The sequence below is a fragment of the Chlorocebus sabaeus genome, chromosome 5 (assembly GCF_047675955.1).
Source record: "Chlorocebus sabaeus isolate Y175 chromosome 5, mChlSab1.0.hap1, whole genome shotgun sequence".
In the NCBI taxonomy this organism is placed as follows: domain Eukaryota; kingdom Metazoa; phylum Chordata; class Mammalia; order Primates; family Cercopithecidae; genus Chlorocebus; species Chlorocebus sabaeus.
In genome coordinates, this window is record NC_132908.1 from 55,090,059 (window position 1) to 55,117,132 (window position 27,074).

General features: G+C 58.4%; 1 protein-coding gene across 1 annotated transcript; it reads left to right on the forward strand.

Moving 5' to 3' along the window:
- The first annotated feature begins 3,725 nt into the window (after positions 1–3,725).
- MMP15 (matrix metallopeptidase 15) lies at positions 3,726–25,301 on the forward strand. Its single transcript, XM_007993495.3, has 10 exons — positions 3,726–4,720; positions 15,647–15,795; positions 16,428–16,556; positions 18,259–18,566; positions 18,920–19,081; positions 20,008–20,261; positions 20,618–20,756; positions 21,623–21,773; positions 21,925–22,040; positions 23,414–25,301. The coding sequence occupies exons 1-10, from the start codon at positions 4,559–4,561 to the stop codon at positions 23,851–23,853; spliced, it is 2,010 nt and encodes a 669-aa protein (XP_007991686.3). The 5' UTR covers positions 3,726–4,558; the 3' UTR covers positions 23,854–25,301.
- The last annotated feature ends 1,773 nt before the right edge of the window (positions 25,302–27,074 follow it).

The following is a 27,074-nucleotide window of genomic DNA, read 5'->3' on the forward strand; positions in this document are numbered from 1 at the left end:
TGCTTTGGTAAAATAAGGGTAGGGAGGAGTCACCCGGCCTGCAAGGTCTACACACAGAGTTCTCACATAGCACACCTAGCCTGGAGCTAGGCATGTGGCAGGGGTCACCACCCTCATCCCTCACCCACATAGGCAGACAATGACACCTTATACTGCTGTGACACTGAGCGCTTCCCGGAACCTTCTCGTGTCTTCCTCCCAGTATCCCCCCTGAAAGGTAAACAGGGTGGGGATGGCTAGTCCGCTGTTAAAAGAACAGGTTAAGTGACTTGCTTGTATGAGAAATCACAAGGAAGGGCCGTACTCAGCCCTAACCTCAGGTCCTGTGCTGGGGCAGCCTTGATCCAGCCCAGCATACCACCTCATGGTCAGGCTTGGCATCTGAGTGGGGACACAGGGCTTGAGGGAAAGGTGTGGGGAGAGGGGCCTGTTGCCCAGGCTCCCATGGTGGCCCCCACTGCCCCGCCTTTCGTGAAAGGGGCAGCCTCCCAGCCGCTGCACTGAAAGACCCAGGCACATTCTGGGCCTTGTTCCTGCTCCCCACTGCATTGATCTGCTGACTCCAACTCATCATTGGGTTGGTTCTTCTGGACAGGAGGAAGATGCAGGGCATCCTTTCTGGCTTGCAGGCAACACGGCAACTCTGGCTGTGCAGCCTGTACTTAACTGACACCTGCCCTGTGCCAGGCCCTGAACTGGGCACTTGGTGAACCAGACTAGGTCTGCCCTCTGGGTGCTCACAGCAGGGCTGAACAGGCAGGGAGCACAGAGAAGAATCCGCATCCTCAACATGGCACTTCCCCAAACTTGGGTACTGGCTCTTATTGGGAGGGGGGCAGGTGTGAGGTAAGACCTCCATCAACAAGCCCAGGAAGAGGGACGGGGCCATTCCCCCGGGGGAGGATGTGGCTGGGGAGTCCGTCTGTGCTGAGGATGGAATTTGAGTGCAGCAACTTTGAGAAATGGGCCAAGATCAATAACCGGCTCCTCAATGGAGAATGGAAGGTGGCAACGAAGGAAGGAAGCAGGAGCCTCGCTGAGGGGGAGGGGTGGGCAGGCTGGGCCTGAGGAGGAGGCTGGCGGCAGGAGCTTGGCGGGCACCCAGACACTGAGTGTGCCTCTGGAGCAGAGTGAGCCCGCTGAGCAAGCGCTCCCGCTGACAGTGCAGAAGCAGCCGGGGCTCTTCCATAAGAGGAGATTCTCCATAAGAGGAGAAACCTCGTAGACAACTCTGGAGACACAGGGAAGACCAGAGCAGGCTGCAGTCCCTGCCAGGCAGGCTGGCCCAAAGAAATGCTCTTGATGAGGATTTTATCACACCAGGGAGAGTACAAAATCAACACATCTGGCCTCGGTGTCCTCAGATGTTCCCCACAGGGCAGGGAAATCATCTCACGCCTGTTTGGCTGATTTCCACCTGGCACTCTCCAGCGCCTCTCCAGACCACCCCAGCTTTGTTTCTAAGGGAGAGGGAAATTACCTTGGCTTGTTTGTTTATTCCTTGTCTTGGCACCAAGAGTCCCAAGGCCTGCTTCACCTTTGATGGTGTGTTGGGTGGGTGCATCGCCTGAGGGGCCCCTGGAGGGGAGAGCTGGAGGAGGGGGTGTCCTGGGCCCAGTTCCAGCCCACAGCTACTTTCCTTCATCGAACAGGAGACCTCCCCTACGACCTCAGAACTCTCCTTTCGCAAATGAGGAAACAAACCCAAAGAGGGGAATAACTTGCTCCGATTGCCCAGTAAATTACAGCTGAGGCAAAAACCCAGGGACCTGGCTTCTGATCCAGAGCTTTTTACAACCCCTCACACCACATCGGGACCTCTAAATGAAACTGCTGTGAAACACCATGTCTGGGCTTTCATTCAAAAGACTAAGAAAAAAAGGTGTGTGGTGGTGGGCAGGGGTGTCAGGGCATAGATGAAACGATATTGGCAAAATATGGATAAGGTTTAAAGTTCTTGATGGAAGGGCTGGAGTTCACACATCTCAGTCCCACTGACTAGTCCTTTTGGGCTTTGGGTGCTGGCCAGACCCAGTAGAAACCCAGCTCTCTTGGGTTGGATGTAGGTGCAAATCCACCTTGGATTCCCAAAGTATCTATAGGAGCCAGACCCAATAATTGGGAGCTTCAAGATATGGTCATAGGGGATGTCATTTCCTTAAGGCAGGATTGGACCCCAAGAGAGGAACCTCCAACAGAGAGAAAATCACCAGACTTGACTGACCCAGGCCTTTAAGAATGTTGCTCCATTCATTCCTAGGCTCCTCTCACTAATAGTCCCTTAAGCCCCAATTTTTTTTTTTTTTTTTTTTTTTTGAGACAGGGTCTCGCTCTGAGTCAGCTGGGCTGAAGGGCAGCAGCATGATCATAGCTCACTGCAGCCTCAACCTCCTGGGCTCAAGTGATCCTCCCACCTCAGCCTCCCAAGTAGTTGGGCCTACAGATGTACACACGCCTGGTTAATTTTTACATTCTTTGTAGAGATGGGGTCTTGCCATGTTGCCCAGGTTGGTCTTGAACTCCTGGGCTAAAGCAATTCTGCCGCTTCGGCCTCCCAAAGTGCTGGGATTACAAGCTTGAGCCACTTTTCCTAGCCCCAAACTTTTTTAAATTGGCTAATCGGGACTAAATATCTTGAAAGAGTGCAACGCGGTCGGTTAAACAAGGACAGCCCTGTTGTCTGTGTCTGAAGACAACTGCACATTTCCCAAAAGCAAATTTCAAAGTGGAGAATTTAGAAACCCACTTCCCAGATGAGGGATCCTACAGAGAAGTGAGTCCGTGGAAATGATGAAATTGCCCGGTTCCTTTCTCTAAATTCCGACTTCCTTTACCCAAGGACACCCCAGGCGCTCTCTAAGGCGCCCTGCCAGGTCTTCTGATATCCAGTTTCCGGGAGGCGAGGCCGGCTGGGGTGCCCCGCGGGCCTGCTCTAGAGAAAACCGCCCTCAGGTGAGGACAGCTTCCATTTCCGGGTCTGAAGATAAGGAATACGGTCTCCGCCCTCCTGCCTGCCGCCCTCACCCACTGACCACGTCGGTCAGTCTCCAGGGTTGCCCTTGGCCTGGCCCCCGGGTCTCGGTGGACCTTCGACCCGGGCCTCCCAGCTCTGGCCTTCTGCATCCACCCCGCCCCGACCTCAAGCTGCTTCCGGAATAGAATGAACGCCAGCTCATTAAGTTTCGCGGGGAGGTGTGTCCACCCGCCCCGCGCCGCGTCGGGCCGCACTGTCGCACTTCACTCGCACTAGCCAGTGGCCAAAGTGCTTGGGCACCTATTGCGCCAGGCCAAGAACCGGAAGCCTTACCTCGCACTCACCCCAACTCTTTGCCCCACGTTCCCGATAAGAACATGGAGACTCGGAGAGATTAATTTGCCCACGTGCAAGCTGCAGCTAATGGGCGGACTCGGAACTTGAACCGTGTCCCTCCTAAACCTGCCACTTGTCCGCCGCAACGCGCCCTTGACGCGCACAAAACCCTCACTTTGATAATGAGGAAAGTTACTCAATGGCCAGAGACACCCTGTGGCTTTTGAAAAGAGACTTCAGGCTGACAAATTTCCATATAAATATATAAAACGACTCTTTGGTCCCTCCCCTAGGACCTCCTTCCCGTCCCCCTCAGCCTCAGTATCCCCCCCACCCACCAGGTAGGATCCCTAAGGAGTCGTCTTCATTCCACCCAGGCAGGGAGACCACGCCTTCCCTGCTTCCTCCCTCCGCGGGGGGTCGCGTTAGGGGTCACCCCTGTCCCCCAGACGCTGGGTTGAGAGTGACGCGGGGTGGGCTGGAGACGTTTCCCGCCCTCTGGGAAGAGTAAACGGGCCGCCCACCTGCCGGGCCTCGGCCGCCCGCACCTGCTCGTGAGAAGTCGCTGGCTGGGGCACCGCCCCCGGTCCCCGCCCGGGTCCGCGCACTGGGAGCACGCTGGCCCTTTAAGAGCGCGGCGGCCGCGGCGCGCGGGGAGGAGGGCTGGGAGCGCCCGGAGCCGCGCTGAACTCGCCGGGGACGTCGGGCGCCCGCTCCTTGGCTGGCTGGCTGGTTCGCTTGCTCTCTCGGGTGGGCTCCCTGCGCCTCCTCCCGGGACTGCGTGGGGACCCGGGCCCGGTCGGGCGCGGCGGCGAGCAGAATCCCCGGGCAGGAGGCACGCGCTCCGGGCAGCGCCCGGCCCCGGGCATGGACAGAGGGAGCTGGGCGCGCAGGGGGCGCCGCGGGACCGGGCGGCCGGAGCGCTGAGCCAGACAAAGGCTCCGGAGTTGCGCTCGCTCTCGGGAGCCGGGCCCCGGGCTCTGGGCGCCAAGGCTGCGGGACCCCGCGGGGGGTAGCTCCGGCCGGCCCCCTTTCCCGCCCGCTGATTCCGAGCTCCCGGACCTGCCCTGCCCGCTTCTCCTCGGGCTTGGGAATTTGCCGAGGCGACCTAGGCGGCTCCAGCGGGGACCGGGAACCTGAGGTGCGCGGCGCGCCCGCCGGGCCAGGAGCCAGGGAGCGTCGCAAGTTTCCAAGGCGCGTGCGAGGACCCGGCGTGCAGTGTTCCGGGCCGGGCTGGGCGCCGAGAGCATGGGCAGCAACCGGAGCGCGCCCGGACGGCCGGGCTGGACTGGCAGCCTCCTCGGCGACTGGGAGGAGGCGGCGCGGCCGCGACTGCTGCCGCTGCTCCTGGTGCTTCTGGGCTGCCTGGGCCTTGGCCTAGCGGCCGAAGACGCAGAGGTCCATGCCGAGGTAAGACCCCCGCCCTGCTCTTTGGCTGCGGGCTAGGGGCTTAGAGAGAGAGGCGCCACGCCCGCAGCCTGGGACGTGGAGGTGGAGGGAGCGGAGACGCGCCCCCTGTTCTGGGCCGTGGCGGGGAAGAAAGGGGACTTGGCAGGCTGCTCCTCCCCAGCTCTCCCTCTGCAGCGCACCTCTTCCCAAACCCTGGAGGGCGCAGGGCTCGCGCCTCCCCGCTACTCCGAGTACAGCCCTGTTCTGGGCACTGAGCCCCCACCCCGGCCCCCCCACATTCAGCCTGTGTCCCGGGAGCCGCTTCCGCCGCCCCCAGCCCTTGCCTCCCCTCCTTCCTTCCCTCCAGGGCAGCCGATTCCTCGAGAGCCCGGCTGGCGCGCAGTGGCGCTCTTTGCGAGTGGGGAGGGGGCTGCTCTCGGGGACAGCCACAGGCGGAGCAGGAGCTGGGCAGCTGGGCAACAGCGCTCCTGCCCAGGTAGCCTCTCGTCTGGGTGATACCGAGGCGCACACGGCGGGTCGGGATGCGGGGGGGATGGATGCAAACAGCTGAGGCAGCGGACTCGGGTTGCGGGGGCGCTTTGGCTACTTTCTTGCGCTCTTGCGAGGAAGCCTGGCCACGCCCGGGCGGGGTCCTAAGGACGAACCCTGCCTCCCACAGCGCTTCCTTCCAACAGCCCCCCTACGTCGAAGCCTCGGGTGGGAGAGGGTGGACCCCGCGCCTCTTTTCGCTAGGAGCCCTCTTGGCGTCCCTCCTGGGGCCCCGCTGTGGATGGCTCCCGCGGATGACCAGGCGCAGCATCCCGGCGTAGAGCCGGGTCCAGCCAGCGCCCCAGCTCCATGGTGTCTCCCGAGCGAGGACACTGAAGGCGCCAGCTCTGTTGCCCCAGAGCAAGAGCAGGGTCCGCTCTTCCCCGACTTCTAAGACCTGCTCCCTGCCCCAGATAGGCGGGGAGAGGATTGGGCCGGGAGTAGGGAGAAAGAACCACCCGGAGCTGCTTCTGCACGGTGCTCAGGCCTTGGTGCCCTTGGGCTGCCCGGGCTGCGGGCCGGAGCGCCGTTTCTATTTGCAGCTGGGCTGGTGCTCCCTCCCTGGCCCACGGCGGCTTTCCCATCTCCCCGGGCTGCCTGGGAGATTTTTCCGATGGAAGCTTGCCCTTCCCCTCCCTACTTTAATAAAAGCATAGAGGAAGGGCAGGGAATTCCTCCTGGGCTCGAGTTACACCTCCCAGCCAGTTCCCCACCTGCTCTGTCCTCCCTCCCTGGCCAGGCCAGGGAGAGCTGCAAGGAGCCAGGCCCTGGCAGGAGGCAGGATAGGAGCCCCGCCCCAACCCAGTCTGGCCACCCTCCCCCACCCCATTCACACAGGCAGGCAGGAGTTTTAGGGGGCTCCTGTTGGTGAGGATTACCTCTCAGCCAGTGACCCAAGTACTGGGCGGAGAGTGCCGTTTGGGCCCACCTGCCACTCTGGGCTGGAGTGCCAAAGAATTTCAAGTCATAATCCCACCCTTGAGTTTCTAATTTACTTAGGGATGGTGTCTGTACATAGGAAGCAATGATGGAATTTGATGACTGTGTATTGCTAATGGCACCCTAGCTGGCCAGGAGCTCTGGGGTGCAGGGACCTGTAATCGGAGGGGGCTTCACTCTCTCTCTGTTCTACTTTTCCAGTTCCATCTCGCCCCTACCCCAACCCCCCAGTTCAGGGAGTGCCCACAGCTCAGTGCTGCCAGGGAAGAAGCTGTGGTTGCATTATCACAGACCGTGCTCCTGATCTGGAGATTGTGACTGTCCTGGAGCCCTACTCCTGGGGAGACACTTTGGTTGGACCTGGGCAGTGGCTGGAAGAGACCCCGGAAGGTTTAGGAAGCCCTGAATGTTGGCAGCCATGCAGATAGAGGGCTAGAGACAGGTGGAGTATCCCAGCTCCTACAGTTGGCTTTGGGTACAGGCTGTTTCTGGAGTCCCATCAGGTCTGGCCACATGTGGGCCCAAAGAGTCAAATGGCCTCAGCAGCCAGCCCATCTGCCAGGAGGCTGTGGCCTCAGACTCCTGGGCCTGGCCTACACCCTGTGTCGAGCCTCCCTTCCTCGGAGAAGGGCTGGCTCTCTCATTCTCACCCCAGCATCCGAACAGCTTCAGGCCTCCAGCTGGGTCACGGCTGGGACCTTCTCGGAGCAGCTTGGCAGTTGAGCCAAGGCCAGCCCCTCTCCACTTCCTCTCTCCCCTCCCAGGGTGGAAGCCACGGGAGTTTCGCAAGGCTGAGACATCAAGGAACCTGGCATGTGCTAGGAACTGAGAAACACCTGCAACCTGCCAGGCCCTAGCCCACCACTGAGCTGCCCTGCCCTATCCCACATTCTCCCTTAGATGTCCGGTCCCAGTCTGTAGTCATTCCGGGCCAGATCCCCACCTGGCTGAGGTGCCCACTGTTGTTCCTGCCCTGCAGGGCTGAGAGTCTCCAGGTTCACCAGGGGAGCTCTTATCTCACCTGTCTCCCCCTACCCCCTCCTCCCAGGCACAATTCAGGCCCTCAGCCTGCTCTGTGGAGGTGACTCAGGCTGCCAGAGTTCACAGGTGTGGTGCCACCACCACCAAAACAGATCCACCCACCCTTCCTGAACAGGCCCACAAGTATCTTCCTAGCCCCTACCCAGCCACAGAGCAGATGAGGCGGCAGGGGGGTGGGGGATTGGGGGGGTCGGCATGAATTCTCATTTCCACCTTCAGGTGAGCCACAGTCTCGGGCTTCCTGCGTTTCAGTCTCTACTAGTACTTCCATGCTGGCTCCGGCGGGCCCCACTGGTCTCCTCTTTCTTTTAACAGAGCAAAACTACAGATGCTGTCTTTGTCCACCAGCTAAGAAAAGGGGGTTAATAGCGGGGCCTTGTCATTGGGAATCTACAGAAGCTGAATCTTCTCCCCCTCCCCTCTTGTCTCTGCTTTTTACTCTGTTTTCTTGCTAGTAGCAAATCACTCCTCTCCATGCTCTGTGTCAAGACCCAGCGAGAACTGGTCTGATTGGCACAGCCAAGGACCTAGATCTCATTGGGCCATGCCCTTCACACCCAGCCCTTGCCATGTTTCCGAGTTGGGACTGCCCCTAGGTCCAGCCAGTCATCTGTCTCCTTGCAGAGAACAGCCCAGTGTAAGCTCCTTGTCTGAGCAGCGTATTGGCCTGACCTTCCCATCGTAACCTCTGAACACAAATAACCTCCTTTGCCCAACCCCACAGGATGTCGATACTTAAAAGATATCCATGAATGTGGAGAGGAGCAACATGGAAATAACACGCTATCCCCACCCCCAAAAGAAGACTTTCCCCAAAAGCCCAGTGCCCACTGCTGTCTCTTATGCCCACTCAGGATGGCCACACTGCAGGCATGGAAAAGCCCCTCCCTGCCAGGCGGTTTGTTCTGGCTGTCCCTCTGTGGCCCTTTTGTTGTTTGGTCCAGATGTTCCCTGCCATCATCACCTCTGCCCCGCTGGGAGTTTGACCTCTGCCTCAGGCTAGCTGTGGTGGTCGCTGTGAGCACCACTACTTTCCAGATCAGATCAGAATGGATATCCTCCATATCATCCCAAGGCTTAGGTGATTCCCTCACTTGGACACTCCAGCAGGAGCAGTGCTTTGGTCCTGGAGATGTGTTTTCTGAGTCAGTAAAGACAGGGAGGGGTTGCGGACCCTGCTCGTATCTTTCTCCTTTACAAAGAGGGTCCTGGGAGAAGCCCACCATTGAGTGTGAGGACCGGGACCCTGAAGGCGGCTGAACACTCCAGACCTGAGACACAGTAGGCACCATCTGGCTGGACAGCCCTGAGTGACGGCTCAGATAGGGCTGCTTCACAGTGGGACACAGGTTCTAGGGATTCCTGAGACCAGAGGCCATGGAGCTGGACCTGGATCCCACAGGCAAAGAGGGATGCCTCTTCCCTAATCCCATGGCCCTCATGGCAATAGAAGAAAAAGTGGGAAGAGACCCAACTCAGCCTCCAGTGATGGGACAGGTGGATGAGCCCCTGGCTCCAGCCATTAGCCAGCCCTTGGAGATGCCCCCCATCCTGCTGCCACTGGCTGGTGGTGATGCAGGCCGAGGTCTAGATCACCTCTCCAGGGCACTGGCACTGGCACTGCCTTGTCCTTCCCCTAGGAGTGACTGTCACCCTGTAGGGGTGAGAGTCTTAACTCCACGTTCAGCATTTATGAGCATGGCACCTGATACATAGTGCAAAACAGTGCACAACACGGTGGCCTACACCCTGTGTCCAGAGCCTCCCTGGCAAAATAGTGCAAAACACAGTGACAGAAGTGAATGGCATTTACTGTTGGGCAAGTCACTGAACCTGTATGAACTTTAGGATTCCTATCAAAAGGGAACAGCAATCGTATATCTGTTTGATGGAGTTACTGGGGAGATTCATTGCATTTATGTGCAAAACACTAAACGCTATGCACAGCGCCCGGCACAGCAGGTGTTATTTTTGAGCACGTTCAACATATTTGTGTCTGTCCTGGACGCAGCCTAGGGATGTTTTGTAAGCATTTTCACATTTAATCCTTGTATTAACTCTTCAAGTGTATATGCTGTCATTACCCTATTGTACAAAAACTAATATAGTGAAAACTAATATAGTGAGTCGAGAAAAATGACCCCCACATTCCATAGCCAGGGAGTGGCAGAGCTTGGATTTGAACCCAGCTCAGTCTGGCCTGGAGCCCAAGCTCCCAACCCCCATGCAGGGTTAAAGGCTACAGGTCAGAGCCTAGGGTGCCATCCTGTGGAAGTTCCACCATGCAGAATTCTGCTGGGCCCGATCCAGGTGGGAAGGAGGTTTCTGAGGTGGAGCCAGAGCTGCCTGAGCTGTGTGAGCCAAACACAGCTTTGCCCCCAGGCCCACCCAGCCTTGCCCCCATCTGTCCAGCCAACCAAGCTCTACCCTGTGGACATCCCCATCTAGGAGTCAGCACCTGCAGGGAGGTTTCCAGGTGAGGACCCAAGGCTGGGCCCCAGCCAGGCCTGAAACTCCTGGCTAACAGAGGCCTGTTCACCCCGCCCACTGGCCAGGGAACCCGGTTGTTTTTTCCTCCAAGTTAAGGAGTGTGGGGCAGGCTGGAAGGCTGCTGGGTAAAGAAGTGGTCAGACCTCAAGACGTCTTCCTCCTTCCTGCTTCTCCTGCTGGACTTCCCCACCACCCAGAGTCCCAGCCCCCACCTGCAACTCGCTTTAAGACCCATGGGAGGGAGAAGATTTAAGCCCAAACTAAGCATGTGTGTCCTAGAAGCGCTGAAATGTGGACCATACTGCCTCTAAAGGTAGTGGGCAATCCACCAAGGAGGACCTGGCTCAACGCCGCCTTTTTTTTTTTTTTTTTTTTTGAGACAGAGTCTCGCTCTTGTGGCCCAGGCTGGAGTGCAATGGAGCAATCTCGGCTCACTGCAGCCTCCACCTCCCTGGTTCAGGCGATTCTCCTGCCTCAGCCACCTGAGTAGCTGGGATTACAGGCACGTGCTACTACGCCTGGCTAATTTTTTGTATTTTTAGTAGAGACGGGTTTCACTGTGTTAACCAGGATTGTCTCAATCTCCTGACCTCGTTATCTGCCCACCTCAGCCTCCCGAAGTGCCGGGATTACAGGCGTGAGCTACCACGCCCTGCCCATGCCACCTTCCTTTACTGGCCTTGGGGGTGCTCTTAACCCTGCTTGGTGGATCCGAGTGATGATCTTGGCCCTATTTTGCAGAGGAGGAAACTAAGGCTTAGAAAAGTTACCCTAGCCATCTTCTGTTGCCCGGGGGCCTGTTATGTGGACTAGCAGTCGGGACCAAGGGGCGGCCCTCAGGGGCTGACTTCCACTCAGCCTGAGGAAGGGCTAACAGTTGTTGCTGTCTGGAGAGAGAATGGGCTGCCTTGGGTGGCAGTGAGCGCCCCCTGTCTGCAGGATGCAGGCTGGATGAGTTTTTGGCCAGCTGTAGTCCGTGGAGGCCTTGTGGGTGGCTGGGCTTTATGGTACTGCGGCCACCCAGCTGGTGAGTGGACTCTTGGCTCAGGTCTGCTGATCTAGGTGGGCCCTGTGGGCCTGGAGTGCGCACCCCGCCTTCTGCAAGCTCCCTGGCTGTCCTAGGACTCGTCCCATTCAGCATAGGCTCTGTGCCTAGAGGCTGGGAGTACAGAGCTGGGCACAGCCTTGGCCTGCTCCCTAGAGCCCTCAATACCAAGACTGCAGGGTAGGGGAGATGGGCATGGTGAGGACCTCACAAGGCCACAAAAGGTCTGGGGGCCGGATCCATTGCTGGCAGCCTTGACAAGGCTTCTTTTGTGCCTGGCTGGGCAACTCTGCCTCGGTCTGCTCAGATTGCAGACAGAACCTGGGTGACAGAGGCAAAGCAGAGCCCAGTAGAAAGTGTCCTTATCTCCTGGGGTCTGATAAGGGCCCTGGGGGAGGGTCTGCCGGCCAGCTCTACAGATTTGAGTGCTGGAGGAGCTGGAAGGGCGGGCTGGGGCAGCGGCAGCAGACGCTCGCCCCCTCCCCCACCCCACCCCCACTCCCCCACTGTGGCGGCTGCTCACTGCACAGTATTGATCTAGCAGCTTCTTACACCAACCCTCTCGGCAGCCTGTGGGGGAGGGTGGACTGAGATGGCCCAGCGCCCAGACCCGGCCGGAGATGTTGGGTGTGGGGAGGATTAGGCACCCTTCCCCGTGCTGTGCTGGGCACTGCTCCTGAGAAAGGCCCAGTGTCCCCAGCCTGAGGCCAAGAGGAGCTGGTGATACCTCAGAAGCAGCCTGGTCCGATAGCCCCAGTTCCAGCCCAGGTCAGCTCTGTGACCCTGGGTGAGCCACTCACTGTCTCTGAACCTTGCTGTCTGTATCATGGGAATGGTCATAAATCTACCTTTCAGGAGTGACAGTGGGCATTCACTGGACGCTGGAATGGGTGGCTGGCCCATGCCAGACTCAGGTGCTGCGGTTATGGCCTCTCCTGTGCACCAGGGTCCAGGAACCCCCCTTCTGACTCCTGGTGACCCCATATCTCCTTGCCACTCACCTGAAGTGTCAATAAATACTAATGGGATGGGGTCTGGAAGTCAAGAAAGAAATTGGCTAGGTGTGGTGGCTCAGCCTGTAATCCCAGCAATTTGGGAGGCCAAGGTGGGCGGATCACCTGAGGTCAGGTACTCGAGACCAGCCTGGCCACCATAGTGAAACCCTGTCTCTACCAAAAATAGAAAAATTAGCTGGGTGTGGTGACGCACGCCTGCAGTCCCAGCTACTCAGGAGGCTGAGGCAGAAGAATCACTTGAACTCAGGAGGCAGAAGTTGCAATAAACTGAGATCACACCATCCTGGGTGACAGAGCGAGACTCCGTCTCAAAAAAAGAAAAGAAATGGCTGAGAGAACCACAGTGGCCAGTGCCCCCCATAGCAGCCCACACCCCAAGCTGCAGAGGGGAGGGGCCCTCATGGCCCCAGAGCCCTCCTTCCCTCCCATTGGACAGTGGGCTTAGTGGCAGAAGAAACAAGTCCTGCTTCATATCCCACCCTACTCTGCCACTTACAGACTTTCCGAGCCTCAGTTTCCTCACCTGAGAAGCAAAGCTTCACCCACGTGGCTCACCCCACCTGTGACTCTAGGTGGCAGGAAGAGGTTCCTTGTATTAGGGACAGTTTTTACAGTTACCAGGAGAGCAGCAAGGGCTTGAACACTGGGACTGGGAGTCATGACCTGGGGACTCATCTGTGCCTTTTGCCCAGTGGCAGCAAAGCAGTTCAGCAAGCTCCCCACACTGCCCACCTGGAGGCAGCAGCACCTCCGGCCCCGCCCTCACATCCCCGCCCCTGCTGTCTCTTCCCTCCTGTGTTCTCCCGAACTTGTCCCACTTAGTGTGGCAGGAAGGTGCCGGGAAACTTCTTCCTGGACCCTGGGGAAAAGGAGGAAGCTCCCAGTCCTATGGGTGATATTGCTGCCACCTGGGCAGATTTATGGACACTTGGCATTCAGCCACCCTGAGCACGCTGTCACTGGTCAGGTGTGCTCTGTCAGCTTCGCCTTGTTATCCAGAGGTTTGGCTGGTCTGCACCAAGGCTGTGTTTCTGCCTACTGCCCCCCAGCTCCCCCAATCACTGCCCAAGGGGTGCCCCCATCCTCAGCCTCTGGCTCTTTACCCCAGATGGCTGAGGGTTGAAGCTTGGCTAACAGCGAGATGGAAGCTCTTCACTTTCCTGGAACTCAATACTGCTTCTCTGTGTGGAAGGTCCATAGTGCCCTTGGGACCCTCCTGGCAGCCCCTGAGCTGGCCCCGTGGTTGAAGGGGCCCCTCTGCTGGTCTCTGGAGCTCTTCACTGCAGACAGGCCAGCACCCTCGCTTTCCTCCCCGGGGCCCCAGACTGATTCCCCTGCCGCCCTCCCCTCCTATCACTCTGCAGATACCGCTAATCACCCCCTCAGTGGCCCATGATTGCGCTCCCAGAGATATTTTTACCGTATGCAAATAGGTGATGTAGAGGTGCCCTAATCTGCTGGCAGCCAGTCCCTCGCCACTCCCCCGGCCTCCAGCTGCATCCCCTTTGCCGTTAGAGCTGGCTGAGCATCATGGCCTCACCTTCTGGATCTCCCCAAGCACCTTCAGGGAAACTGTCCTTTAAGGATGGTGGATCTGCCACTCCACACCCCCCAGCACAGGAGCCTTGGGAGAGGTTTCCCATGCTTGAGAAGAACAGGGAGGGTACCCACGACATTGTCAGTATCTTATTGAGCTGTGGGAATGCGCCCTGGGCCAGAAGTGAGGAGTGCTGGTGGAGGGGCCCTGGGGGCCTCCTGCCTCCCTCCACTCTGGGGTTCTGGTGGAGCCTGGCCCATCACCAGTCTTGGAAAGTCCAGACCCATCAGCCCTCTTGGTCGATGATGGGTCAAGGAGGCCGAAGGCTGCCTGCCCCAGGGACAACCACACAGGCCTTGGGTCTCTGTCATTTGCACGTGTGTCGAGCACCATCTGCTGCCCAGGGTCGTGTCAGGCACTAGCGTGCACTGTCCATTTCCTCCTCACAGAAACCCAGGAGATGCGGCAGGTCCTGGTGCAACCCCCCTTTTACCGATGACCGACTGAGAGATAAGGAGGTGAAGTCACACCTCGGAAATAACCAAGCCAGGCTCTGCCTAGCTCCACCTGTCCCCAGAGCTGGTGGTGGTTTCTCAGCTCCGCGTTTCCACCCCATTGCTCTGGGGCTGTTTCCCGGGTCCTGAGAGGCCTCAAAGCTGTGGCCGTGCATCCAGTCTGCAACCCTGGCAGCTTCTCCATGCTGCCTGCCTTGGCTCAGCAGCTGCTCCGTCTATCAGCAGCCTGGGTACCGCTGAGCTGGCCTGCCCTGCCACACCAGGGACCTGGCCGGGTGCTAGGGCTGGGCTGGTGGATGGCACTGAGAGAGCAAGTGCCTGAAGTATTAGATGTGATGTTGGTGGCAGGCAGATATGTGAGCTGTCAGCCTAAAGCAATCTCTGTGTCCAGCTACTCCCCTGCTCCCTGGGCCCTCGGGGTGTAGCCCTCACCTCCCAGAGCACTCAGAGGGCCGGCCTTAAGGGCTTCTCATTCTGGATACCCCTAGAGACCCAGACAAGTCAGACACAGACACTTGGAGTGGCCAAGGTCCAGGGCAGCCCCTGGTCTCTGCTCACTGCCTCCCATGGCGGTCACCGTGCTCTCGAAGGCTTGAGGACATGAAGCAGACAGGGCAGAACCCCCTCTCTACCACAGCTCGGCCTGGCTCTGCCCTCTGGCTTGGCCATGCGACTCGTGGGGTGTGGGTTCCTTGCTTTTTTGGGTGGGCTGGGTCTCCCAGGAAGACTGTAAGTTCCTGAAGGCCAGGATGCCTCAGCCTAGTCCTCCCGTGGCCCCCAGCTGGCACAGAAGGTGTTCAGAAACATCTGGCAGGGTGGGTGGTAGATGGATGAGAAGACTTGCCAAGCAAGCCGTAGAAAGGGAAGGGCACACCTGTTGTGTACCAGCTTTTTCGAAGGCTGCCTTCCTCAAACCTCACTCCTCAGCAGCCCATGGTTCCCCATTCTATACGTGAGGAAGCTGGGGCCCAGGGAGAATGAAGACTGTAGTAGACCAGGGCCTGGGCTTCAGGCTTCTATCCCGCCCTCCATCCTGGGTGGGTACCTGCATCTGTCCACTCTTTCCAGGAGATTTAAGGTCTTTGGGGAGCAGTGCCAAAGGGTGAGACCTCAAGAGGTCCTCAATCCTTTTGGGTCCCCAGCAGTCTCCTTGGCCTGGTAGGGGCCGACCCTGTAGGGGCCAGTGCAGTTGTCAGCTACTGTGGACACAGCTTCTGTCCTAATGGGGGAAGACAAATAGCAAACACCTAATCGAAATATACAGTACGTTAGATGGGTGATAAGCATGGGGGGAAGGAGGGGGCTGCAGGGTATAGCTGATGGGGCCTTTTCAACATGTCAGAGAACACCTCTTAGATAAGGTGGTATGGAAACAACGACCTGAAGAAAATGAGGATGAAAGCCACACAGTTGTCTGGTGGGAGAGTGCATCAAGCCGCAGGGGCAGCAAGTGCAAAGGCCCTGAGGCAGGAGCGTGCCAGCTGGGGTGGATTGTGGTGAGGGCTGGCTAAGGTGGGGTGACAGAGTGAGGACCTTGTGGCTCCTGTACAAATGGCTTTTCCTTTGCAATGGGAAATCTTCACAGGGTTCTAAGCAGAGGATTGACCAGATCTGACCCGGCCTTTGTTCTGGCTCTTGTGAGGAGAGATGACAGGGAGGAGGGTGCTGAGGCTCACAGGGTCACCTGGGCAGGAGGTGATGACGGCTCAGATAGGGCAGCGGTGGTGGAGGTGGTGGGAAGCAGTTGGCACAGGCTGTACATGTTTGGAGGTAGCAGTGCCAGGACCTGCTGACGGGGTTGTGGCTTCTTTGCAGAACTGGCTGCGGCTCTATGGCTACCTACCCCAGCCCAGCCGCCATATGTCCACCATGCGTTCCGCCCAGATCTTGGCCTCAGCCCTTGCTGAGATGCAGCGCTTCTACGGGATCCCAGTCACGGGTGTGCTCGACGAAGAGACCAAGGAGTGAGTTCCCCCCTCATCCAGACCCCACAGACACCTGCCCTCCATCTGGCCTGTTCTAGAGGGCTCAGCATGTGGAGTTTCCAGAAAAGAGTGGCCTAGATAAGAGATGCCAAATGGTTTGGTCCTCCATGCCAGTTCTAATTGGTTGGAGTGGCTGCCCAAAGCCTTGTGTTGAGAAAGCTCCAGGGGCAGAATCCAGGCCTTGGCAGTAAGGAGCACAGTGATCGATTAGTGATGTCTGACATGGCCAGGGGAGTGTGGAGGTGCAGTCCAGGAGCTGTGGATGGGAAATCCTAGCTAGGCATGGCTATGAATCTAACAAGTGACATGACCTAAAGCCATGTCCCTGAAAAGAATGCACAGGGCATAACATATCCAGGACAGAAGGCCTTGAGCGACCCTCCATTACTGGGTGATAAGGAGAGAAGGGCTCACCTTGACTGAGCCACTTCTGGGCACTCAGTCTTCCAATACAGGCATTTTGCCCATTTTACTGGAAGTGGAAGCTGAGAGTCCCCCATCCGCACCATGTCATAGGAGGGGCAGCTGGGAAGCCTGGAAGTGGCAGTACCAGAACAGGCAGGTGTGTGGAGGAGAGGCTCCGTGCTCACCCCTCTGTGTCCATGTCACAGGTGGATGAAGCGGCCCCGCTGTGGGGTGCCGGACCAGTTCGGGGTACGAGTGAAAGCCAATCTGCGGCGGCGGCGGAAGCGCTATGCCCTCACCGGGAGGAAGTGGAACAACCACCATCTGACCTTCAGGTAGTGGGCTCAGCTGCCCAGGGAGGTGTCTGCCCCTTGGCAGGCCGAGCCTCAGGCCTCCTTTCCCAGAGCCCACCCCAGGGCACCCAGCCTCAACAGACCAGCCCACTCCCACACTGATGAGACCAGCCACACATGCCAGGCAGTCTCCCTTGAGAGAAGGTCAGGACCCTTCAAGCTGCGTCCGCCCTATCCTTCCCCACCTCCCACTGCCCTGCAGACAGGGGCTAGCCTCACTGGGCACAGCTGGGCTACTGCCCCAGCACAGACTGTGGCGAGGGGTGGGGGATGGCTGGGGTGCAGGAATCCAGGCATCCATCAAGTGAACAGGCAAGTCGCTTGCAGAATCCTTGGATCAGGGGCCCTCATCCTTTTTGCTGAGTCCTTGAGCAAGAAAACCCCCCAGCCAAGTGTGCCTTGAGCCATGTGATTTTTTTCCCCAAGGGCTCCCCTTTTTGTTCCAGTCTGGCTCTGTTCCCACTCTGAGTTCCATCTCCCAAGGAAGAGTGGCTCCTGTGGTCACTTAGACCTCAAGCCCCGAGAGTGAATTCAAGGTACAACCAACTAAAATACTCCCTTCAGGTTTAATGGAAGTCTCTCTAGCACACAGAGCTGAATGTGATTTATATGCGTAAGAGCAGGCTTCGCCATACTTCATCAAATGCAGGCTCTGGCTACAACTTACTTCCTCTAATCCTCACTGGAACCCTGTGGTAATCCCAGCACTTTGGGAGGCTAAGGCCGGTGGATCACCTGAGGTCGGGAGTTCAAGACCAGCCTGACCAACATGGAAAAGCCCGGTCTCTACTAAAAATACAAAATTAGCCGAGCGTGGTGGTGCATGGCTGTAGTCCCAGCTACTCGGGAGGCTGAGGCAGGAGACTCGCTGGAACCCAGGAGGCAGAGGTTGCAGTGAGCTGAGATCACACCACTGCACTCCAGCCTGGGCAACAAGAGCAAAACTCTGTCTCAAAAAAAAAAAAAGAAGGCTAGGTCCAGTGGCTCATGCCTGTAATCCCAGCACTTTGGGAGGCCGAGGCAGGCGGATCACTAGGTCAGGAGTTCAAGACCAGCCTGACCAACATGGTGAAACCCCATCTCTACTAAAAATACAAAATTAGCCGGGTATGGTGGCACGCGCCTGTAGTCCCAGCTACTCAGGAGACTGAGGCAGGAGAATCCCTTGAACCTGGGAGGTGGAGGTTGCAGTGAGCCAAGATCGTGCCACTGTACTCCAACCTGGGTGACAGAGCAAGACTCCATCTCAAAAAAAAAAAAAAAGAAGTTGGAAATAGAGAGACTAAGTTAGGTCACACAGATACTGTTAGAGCCAGGCCTTGAACTCAGGTCTGTCTAACCCTGGAGCTCAACATTCAGAACTGCTCAGCTTGTGTTTCCCAAACCTCACCCATTTGCATCCCATTTTCTAGGTCTTTCCCCCAGCCACATAGCACCTGTATTTTAGTTTACTTAATGTCTCTCTTACTTAAAATCAGTTTATTTGCCACAGTGCAATCTTAATTTAATGATAGCTTCATCTCCTGGATTTGACAAATTCAAATTATGATTTACATCAAAGCAAACTGCCAATTGATACTAACGGGCTTGTTGGTGACCTTGCGTGCCCTCTTGGGAACATGCCAGCCGAGGACAGTAGGCCCTTGGCCCTGTATCTGCTCACTCATCTCCCACCCACCCCCAGCATCCAGAACTACACGGAGAAGCTGGGCTGGTACCACTCGATGGAGGCGGTGCGCAGGGCCTTCCGCGTGTGGGAGCAGGCCACACCCCTGGTCTTCCAGGAGGTGCCCTATGAGGACATCCGGCTGCGGCGGCAGAAGGAGGCCGACATCATGGTACTCTTTGCCTCTGGCTTCCACGGCGACAGCTCGCCATTTGACGGCACCGGTGGCTTTCTGGCCCACGCCTATTTCCCTGGCCCCGGCCTGGGCGGGGACACCCATTTTGACGCAGATGAGCCCTGGACCTTCTCCAGCACTGACCTGCATGGTGAGGACAGTTAGCCAGGGTTGGGGACAGGGCAGGCGGCGCCGGAGCTGGGCAACAGTGCCCTGCTGAGTGGCTTCAGCAGCCGCGGGGCTGGGAGGAGAGAGTTCCCCTGTGTTTGTCTCCGGATCACTACACTTGATTTCAGTCTGTTGTCCCACCATCTCTAAGGGGAGGCGAGAAAGGATGATTGTACCCATTTCTCAGATGGGGTCGTTGTAGGCCAAAAGAGCTCAGCCTCTTCCAAGAGGGAAGCAAGGGCAGGCTCTCTGGCAGCCTCAGCCTGGAGGGTCCGGGGTGGTTCGGTCCTGGGACTGGCCAGAGCTGACTGTGCTGCCTCCTCCTCTCCCCGAAAGGAAACAACCTCTTCCTGGTGGCAGTGCATGAGCTGGGCCACGCGCTGGGGCTGGAGCACTCCAGCAACCCCAATGCCATCATGGCGCCGTTCTACCAATGGAAGGACGTGGACAACTTCAAGCTGCCCGAGGATGATCTCCGTGGCATCCAGCAGCTCTACGGTGCGTGGGCTGTTACCAGCAGGCTCTGCATGCTGCTCTCAAGTCCCTGCCCAATGAGGAGTAGGCATTACTGCTATCCCCATTTTGTAGATGAGAAACCCAAAGCCCAGTGAGGATTAGTGACTTGCCCACATCATTTGGGGAATAAATGGTGGTGCTGGAAGTGAAACCCAGAGCTGGCTGCCTCCAGGGCCTGGCCCTCACTCGAGGCTGTGGCTGTAGGCTAGAGGCCTTGAAGGGACACAGGTGGCACCATCGTTCCTCATGACCCTCCTGTCCTTACCCTTGGCGGTATTCTTACTAGACCACAAGTGCCTCGGGGATCCCAGGACCCGCCCCCTCCCACCATCACTTCCAGTCTGAGCCTGTCACAGCTCTGTTCAGTGTTGCCGGTTTATCACTTCCCAGTGGCTTTGAGGAAGTGCCACCCCCCACCCAGGGCCCACCCGAGAAAGTCTCCAGCAGTGAGGTCCCCTGGGCCAGTTCAGTGGGCCAAGGCCTGCACCCTGTGCTCACACCGAGCCTGCTCGGGGCCGGCAGCTCCTGCCATGCTGGGCACTTGATGGGCACCCCTTGCTGCATCCCCAGCAACTTGGAAATGCAGAGTCCAAAACGCCTGAAGCCAGGGCCTGGAGCCTCTGCTGGAGCAGGCTGGCATCCCAAGGGGAATGTCCCCAAGGGGACATGCAGGCAGACACCCTCAGGAGCACAGTGACCCAAGGTCAGTGTGGGGAGGTCGAGGAGGGGCTAGAAGGAGGAGGACCCAGGTCCCACCGAGGATGGAGGCAGGTGTTGGGGAGGGGTCTGCTGTAGATGGACAGGATTTTACTTTCCACCTGGGTGGGCCTGTGCAGGGGGCCTGGGGCCCGGGATTCTGAGTAGGAACACAGACCTCACTTCTGAACAGACTCACCGCCTCTCTGCAGGTACCCCAGACGGTCAACCACAGCCCACCCAGCCTCTCCCCACTGTGACACCACGGCGGCCAGGCCGGCCTGACCACCGGCCGCCCCGGCCTCCCCAGCCACCACCCCCAGGTGGGAAGCCAGAGCGGCCCCCAAAGCCGGGCCCCCCAGCCCAGCCCCGAGCCACAGAGCGGCCTGACCAGTATGGCCCCAACATCTGCGACGGGGACTTTGACACAGTGGCCATGCTTCGCGGGGAGATGTTCGTGTTCAAGGTCTGGCCCTGCCTCCTATGCCTGTCCCTGAGCCTTTTCCCTGGCTGCTCTGGTCCCCCTGTCCCACCCTCACTCAGCAGGACCCGGGGAGCCATTAAGCCCTCAGCTCTAGACGAGGCGGAATCCAGCCTGAGAGGTTGAGGGACTTGTCCAGGGTCACATAGCAAGCCCTGGTGCCAGCTCCCCAGCTCAGGGCTGTTTCTGTGCAGCCCTCAGTTTCCAAGCCACTGCCTGCCTCAGTATCTCAGTGTCCTCTCCCTGGGCCCACCCTCACCTGGGAAGGGGTGGTTTGAGGATGGCACCTCTCGGCCAAGGCAGCTTGCCTGTGCTGCCTGCTCACACCGCGCCCTCCCCAGGGCCGCTGGTTCTGGCGAGTCCGGCACAACCGCGTCCTGGACAACTATCCCATGCCCATCGGGCACTTCTGGCGTGGTCTGCCTAGTGACATCAGTGCTGCCTACGAGCGCCAAGACGGTCGTTTTGTCTTCTTCAAAGGTGAGCAGGGGTAGCGTTAGGGGGCTGGGCACCCTTCCTGCCGTGACCTCTGACCCTGCTGGACCCGAGGGAAGACGAGGTGAAGGGCTGCATTGCATGTCTGGTCCTGTGCCCCCACTGTGGGCTCACTCTGGGAGGATGGGGACACAGCAGCAAGGTGGGGACGGGAGGAAGATAGAGGCCGGGGGCAGGGTTGGACCTGCGACCCGGAAGTACCTGGCCACCTCGTGCAGCACAGGGCTCAGCCCTGCTTCCCTCTGTCCTTGCCTCTTTGCCTCCTGCAGCCCCATCCTCATAAGAAAAGGTGCCCCCGGCCCACTCCGGGGCTGGATTTCTGTGGTCTGTCTGCAGAGACAAGGTCTTGTAGGGCAGTGGCCTGTGGTGGATCCGCCGGGGCTCTAACCCCACTGTCCTGAGCTTCAGCGAGGCATGAGGACAGGGCTGCCCCACACTAAAAGCAGGGAGCGCTGGGCCACACACTGAGGGCTGCGAGTGTGCTCCAGGGACACAGCCCCCAGACCCAGAGGCCAGGCAGCCCCCTCCCCATACAAGAACTATATGTGTGGGGGTGGGTGTGCCCATGGAAGCGAGGGCCGTGGGTGGCGTGTGGCATGTACGGGTGTGAGCGGGTGACTTGCTCGTGGGAACAAGTGTGCCTCAGGTGTCCGTGAGTGCGGCGTGTGATGTGTGGGTGACTGCATTATATGTTGTCATGGATATGTAGAGCGGTGTGAGTGTGATTTTGTGTGCCTTAGGGGGACAGCAGTGGATGTAAATGGATTTGTGGGCCCAGAAGAGCATTCTTTTCCCATACACACCCCTCAGCCCCAGGCCTGTCCTCACTTTGCCTCCCACCTCTCCTGCAGGTGACCGCTACTGGCTGTTTCGAGAAGCCAACCTGGAGCCCGGCTACCCACAGCCGCTGACCAGCTATGGCCTGGGCATCCCCTATGACCGCATCGACACAGCCATCTGGTGGGAGCCCACAGGTCACACTTTCTTCTTCCAAGAGGACAGGTGAGCAGTGCACCCCTCCCCTAAGGGGAGAAGGCCCCGGCTAGGCCCCCCTCAACCTCAGGCCTACCCAGAAAGAATCCACTGCCTGTGGGGAATGGGTCCTGGCCCAAGCAGGGTCTCTAGGTCCACAGCCTGGTGCTTTTGGTTGCAGGTACTGGCGCTTCAACGAGGAGACACAGCGTGGAGACCCTGGCTACCCCAAGTCCATCAGTGTCTGGCAGGGGATCCCTGCCTCCCCTAAAGGGGCCTTCCTGAGCAATGATGCAGGTACCTGGCCAGCCCCTCCCAGTTTGCCCAGCACCGAATAACCCCTGCTACACACACCACGGGGCAGGGCTTGCCCAAGCTCACCTGGCACTATGATGGTGTGTATGGGGACACGCTGTGTCACGCTCTGGGCTGGCAGCTTACCTAGCTTGACACCCTGGTCCTTCCCGCGTGGTTAAAGTTCCCTTTCTACACACAGGCAAACTAATAAACCAGAGAGCTTGAGCAGAGTGCCCAAATCCCACAGCCAGGACGGTACAGAGTCAGGATTCCAGGCCAGTTCTGCCTGCGTCCGGAGCTGCAGCTCAGAGCTGCCCTGATGCCCACAGAGTCCAGCCGCCCCCAGGCAATCCCAGGGGAGTCTTGAGCCTGAGTGGGGCAGGCTTGGCTCAGAGTGTTAGGGGTGAAAATCCTCCCAGGGCATCGCTCATCTACCTAGAAGGAAAGCCCTGTCTCTGTCATTATAAGCAAGAGACAGAGAGCTGTGCCTCTTCTGTTTCTCTAGCAAGGTCTCTAATGCATTTAAGAAAAACCAGCCAGGTGTAGTGACTCAACGCCTGTAATCCCAGCTCTTAGAGAGGCCGATGCGAGAGGATTGCTTGAGTCCAGGAGTTCAACCAGCCTGGATAACATAGTGAGACTCGATCTCTACAAAAAAATTTTTTAAATCAGCCAGGTGTGGTGGCTTGCACCTATAGTCTCAGTTATTTAGGAGGCTGCGGTGGGAGGATCGCTTGAGTCTGGGAGATCAAGGCTGCAGTGGGCCATGATTGCGCCACTACACTTCAGCTTGGGTGACTCAGGGGGACCCTGTCTGCTTTGCCAGTGCTCAGGCCTGTTACACAGCTTCTGTATGTGAGCTTGGCACTCTGTAGCTGCTCTGATCTCTTTTGCTCACCCCTTGATTGAAACCTGGCCCTGCCTGGTGTTGATGGGATGCTGGCAAGGTGTCCAAGGCCAGAGAGCCAGCCCAAGGCAGCACCAGGTTCCTTCCGCTCTAGAACAACTGTGGGGTGCTGTGTGGCCTTGAGCAAGACCCTGAACCTCTGGTATGAGGTGAAGCCAGTTCTGGGAAGGGGCAGCAGGATCCCTTACTGCAGCACCCAACCCAGCAGGCTGTAGGACCCTTCCAGGCCCTGCCCCAGCTAATGTCAGTCTGGTTAGGAAGCCCAGGATTCTAATCGTGCCCTTGGCCCAAAACCCTCTGAGCCTCAGTCTGGCTCCTCCAAGTTGAGAAGGGGAAGATTTGAAAATGCCCAGGGAAGCAAATGACAAGAAGGGCGTTTTGAAGCCCTCCACATGTCCTGGTCTTTGATGATCTCACTGGTGGTTGGGCTCAACCTGAAGCCACTCTGGCCTCCTTGCCCCCACAGCCTACACCTACTTCTACAAGGGCACCAAATACTGGAAATTCGACAATGAGCGCCTGCGGATGGAGCCCGGCTACCCCAAGTCCATCCTGCGGGATTTCATGGGCTGCCAGGAGCACGTGGAGCCAGGCCCCCGGTGGCCCGACGTGGCCCGGCCGCCCTTCAACCCCCACGGGGGCACAGAGCCCGGGGTGGACAGCGCAGAGAGCAACATGGAGGATGGGGATGGGGACTCTGGGGCCGGGGCCAACAAGGATGGGGACAGCCGCGTGGTGGTGCAGATGGAGGAGGTGGCACGGACGGTGAACGTGGTGATGGTGCTGGTGCCACTGCTGCTGCTGCTCTGCGTCCTGGGCCTCACGTATGCGCTTGTGCAGATGCAGCGCAAGGGTGCGCCACGCGTACTGCTGTACTGCAAGCGCTCGCTGCAGGAGTGGGTCTGACGCCCCGGCGCTCCCGCTCACGGTGCTCAGGGGGCACCTGTGGTTTTGAGATGGCTCCCAGGGGCTCCCTCCGCCCCCAGGTAGGGGCCCCTCTCGGCCCTCACACACCCTGTCTGCCCCGCCCTCATTATTTATGCCCAGGTGTTTGTTTTGTTTTGTTTTTGGCACCTTACTTGACCATTTGTTTCTGTTTCGCCGACCTGGGCAGGGTGTTTAGAATTTTCTAAATGTAGTTCTGCTCCAGACAGGGAATTAGGCCCCCATCGTCCTCTGGCTTGGCCACAGCCAGGGAGCCGAGAGGCAGAGGCCCACATTGGAAGAGTAGCCCCTCCTCAGCCTGAGCCGTAACTGCAGACTCTACCCAGTTGGAGACTGGCTGGCCCCCCTGGTCCCTCCCTCCCAAGTGAGTCTCTGGGCCTGAGGAAGAGCTTTCCACCCAGAGGCAGCCCCAGGCCGAAGGGGACTTGGAAGGGAGGTGGGCTGTGGCCCCCTGAGCCTGTCTTGAGGCTTGGTTCCTTCCCAATCCACTTCTGACAGCCTCAGCGACCCTGGCTCCTTGTGCCTGAGAACCCAGCCCACCCCCAGCAGCAACTCCCAGCTCCCACCTCCCCTTGGGCCCACACCTCGTTCCCTCTCTGGAGAAAGGGCCCTGGGCCTGCCTCACCACGGACCAAAGGGAGTATGCCAAGGCCCCTCTCCCCAGGGTAGCAGCAGCCTCGCCCCTAGCAGAGATGCCTCCCTGAGCTAGAACTCTCTGTTCCCTCCCTGCACCTCCTCCCTCCCTCTCCCACTCACACCACCAGCCTCAGGGGCCTAAGCTCCAGCTCCCTCAGGCTTCAGCTGCCAGTGTCCTGAGCCCCAGGGAGAGGGGGCTGACGGGTGCCTAGGCCTGGGCAGTGGATGGCCGTGAATGGGTGCCCACCTTTTAGGCGCCCACCTTTTGGGTGCCCACAGTGCCAGGCACTGGGCATGCAGGGTTCCTCCCTTCCAGCTCCCTGTGCCCACAGGGTCCTGGGAGGAGAGACACTGGTGGGGATAGGCCAGCCACGCATCAGACTGTGAACCCACTAAGGAGCCCGTTGTGGCCTGAGGCTGCCCTCCTCCGGGGTTCAGCCCTGAGGACAGAGATGCCTCCTTCCTCTTTTCCTTCCCAAAGCAAGCAGGAGGCCGTAGCTGCTGTGGGAAATGGTACTGTACAGCTGGCTCTGCTTCCCCATGGCCCTGAGTGAGTGGGGTCTGCCACCCAGGATCCCCGAGGCGCTTTGGGGGCGAAGGGTTCTGCTGGCCTCTACGAGTGGTTTCTCATGCACTGGCACCACGTGCGGGTCCGGCAGCTTCTGCCCCCTGCAGAACCGGAGAGCCAGCCAAGGGGTGGGGCTGCGGGGGTTCCGTGTCCACCCCCATACATTGATTTCTGTAAATAATGTGCACTGAATAAATTGTACAGCTGACAAGTGTGTTCTTGTTTGTAAGGCCTTGGGCTGGAGCCTCCAGCTGGAAGGGCGTGCAGGTGGTGGGGGTCCAGCCCTTGCTAGGGTTAGGGGGCTTGACCTCAATGCCAAGGAGACCTTGTTCCAATTCCGTGGGGGCTCCTTCCCGATGGCCCTTGGAAACTAGGCCCTGGGAGGGGCAGAGCTTAGGGCTGCCCTCAGGAGTCCAGAAAAGGGAGAGGCAGGGCACCTGGGGTCACCCTGCCGGGGTGGGGCAGGGAGGGAGCATGGAGTTAGTTTGCTGTTTGTTCGTGCTGAGAAGACAACCCAGTTTGCCACAAGCCCTTCCCGTCTAGGAGTGGAGGAAGAGCCAGGCCAGGCCTCCTAGGCTGGGTTCTGAACACTAACAGGAGCCCAGAGCCAGGCACAGAGAGAGATGGGAAATGGTGCCACTTTGATTCCAAAAGTTCCCTTCCCCACACATGCTGCTCAGAGGGGCAGACACCCAAGACCTGCCCTTTCATCTTTGAGAAGCAGAAAATCCCACCCAGGCCTGTGCAGGGTGCAAGTGATACCCCAGGAGGGCAGGAGACTGAGGCGTCACCGTCCATTGAGTCTGAGTGTGGCTGTGGACCCGGGAGGTCCTCCTTAGCCCCTATATCCATGCTCTTGGCCAAGCCTCTTAGGTACTAGCCTGGGCCCCCAGGAATGTGATGATTTGCCGCAGTAGGGGTCGCACCCCCACCATGGAGCAGGCCAGGCCTCTGCAAGTCCTCAGGCAGGGTCCTTCCTCCTATTCCACGCCCAGCCCCCACACCCACAACCGGTCCCATCCCATCCCGCCCCTTCCTCTCTTTGTGTTGAAACTGGCTGAGGAGAGTAGGAAGTGCTGGCCCTTGGAAACCTCGAAGGCCTCTCTCTCAGGCTCATCTAGGAAACAGCCAGTGAGCTCCCCCACCACAGGAGCCTTGGCAGCAGCAGGGGGGATTCCAAGCAGCTGCCATCTTGTCAGCTTTCCTGTGGCAGAAGCCACGGGATCCCTCCGGGTCTGCCTCCTTACCTGAGTCCCTAGGGTCCCCCAAAAGCCCAGAGGTCACCAGGCAGGTGGAGGGCAGTGTGGGGACCCAGGGATGAGAGGAGAGTTTGAAAGGCCTTGAGTCAAGCCCTTCCTCACAGCCAAGGACAGCGGAGAGAGTTGGCAGAGGCCTCAGCTCCTCAGGAAACTGCCTAACAAACTGCCTAATGAGTCTTCCTCCCTCATGCTCGCTGCTAAAATCTCAGAGGTCCAGTGGCTGAAGGCACGGCCCATCCAAGAGCCCTATCTATCCTTACAGGGGGCTTTGCATGAGGAGGGGTGGGCAGGGCAGCTAGGCCCTGTCTCCCCCCATGTCCAGAGAGTCCAGAGCCCAGGCCTGCCTGAGGCCTAACCCCCGTCCCTTCTCCCCAGGATTAAACAGGAACCTGCATCTTTAAATTGTTTTTTTTGGTTTGTTTTTTAAGGTGACTGTAACCTAAACTCACCTTGGGCCCCTCGCAGCCCCCATTCCCTCAGCAGCCATTTTTCCTTTACATTTTTACTAATTCCCAGCTGCAAAAACTGAGACATTAATGAAAAGCAAAAAGAAGAAAAGTCTCAGTTGCCATAATCTCCCAGCCTGTGTTGATAATTTGACATGATTTGACACGTTTCCTTATAACTTTTTTTTCCCTGCATTTGCACAGCTTGGAGTTTTAGAGTCTTAAACATCCGGTGCCTGAGCCCTGATGCTGCAGCCTGTGGGAGGTGGACAG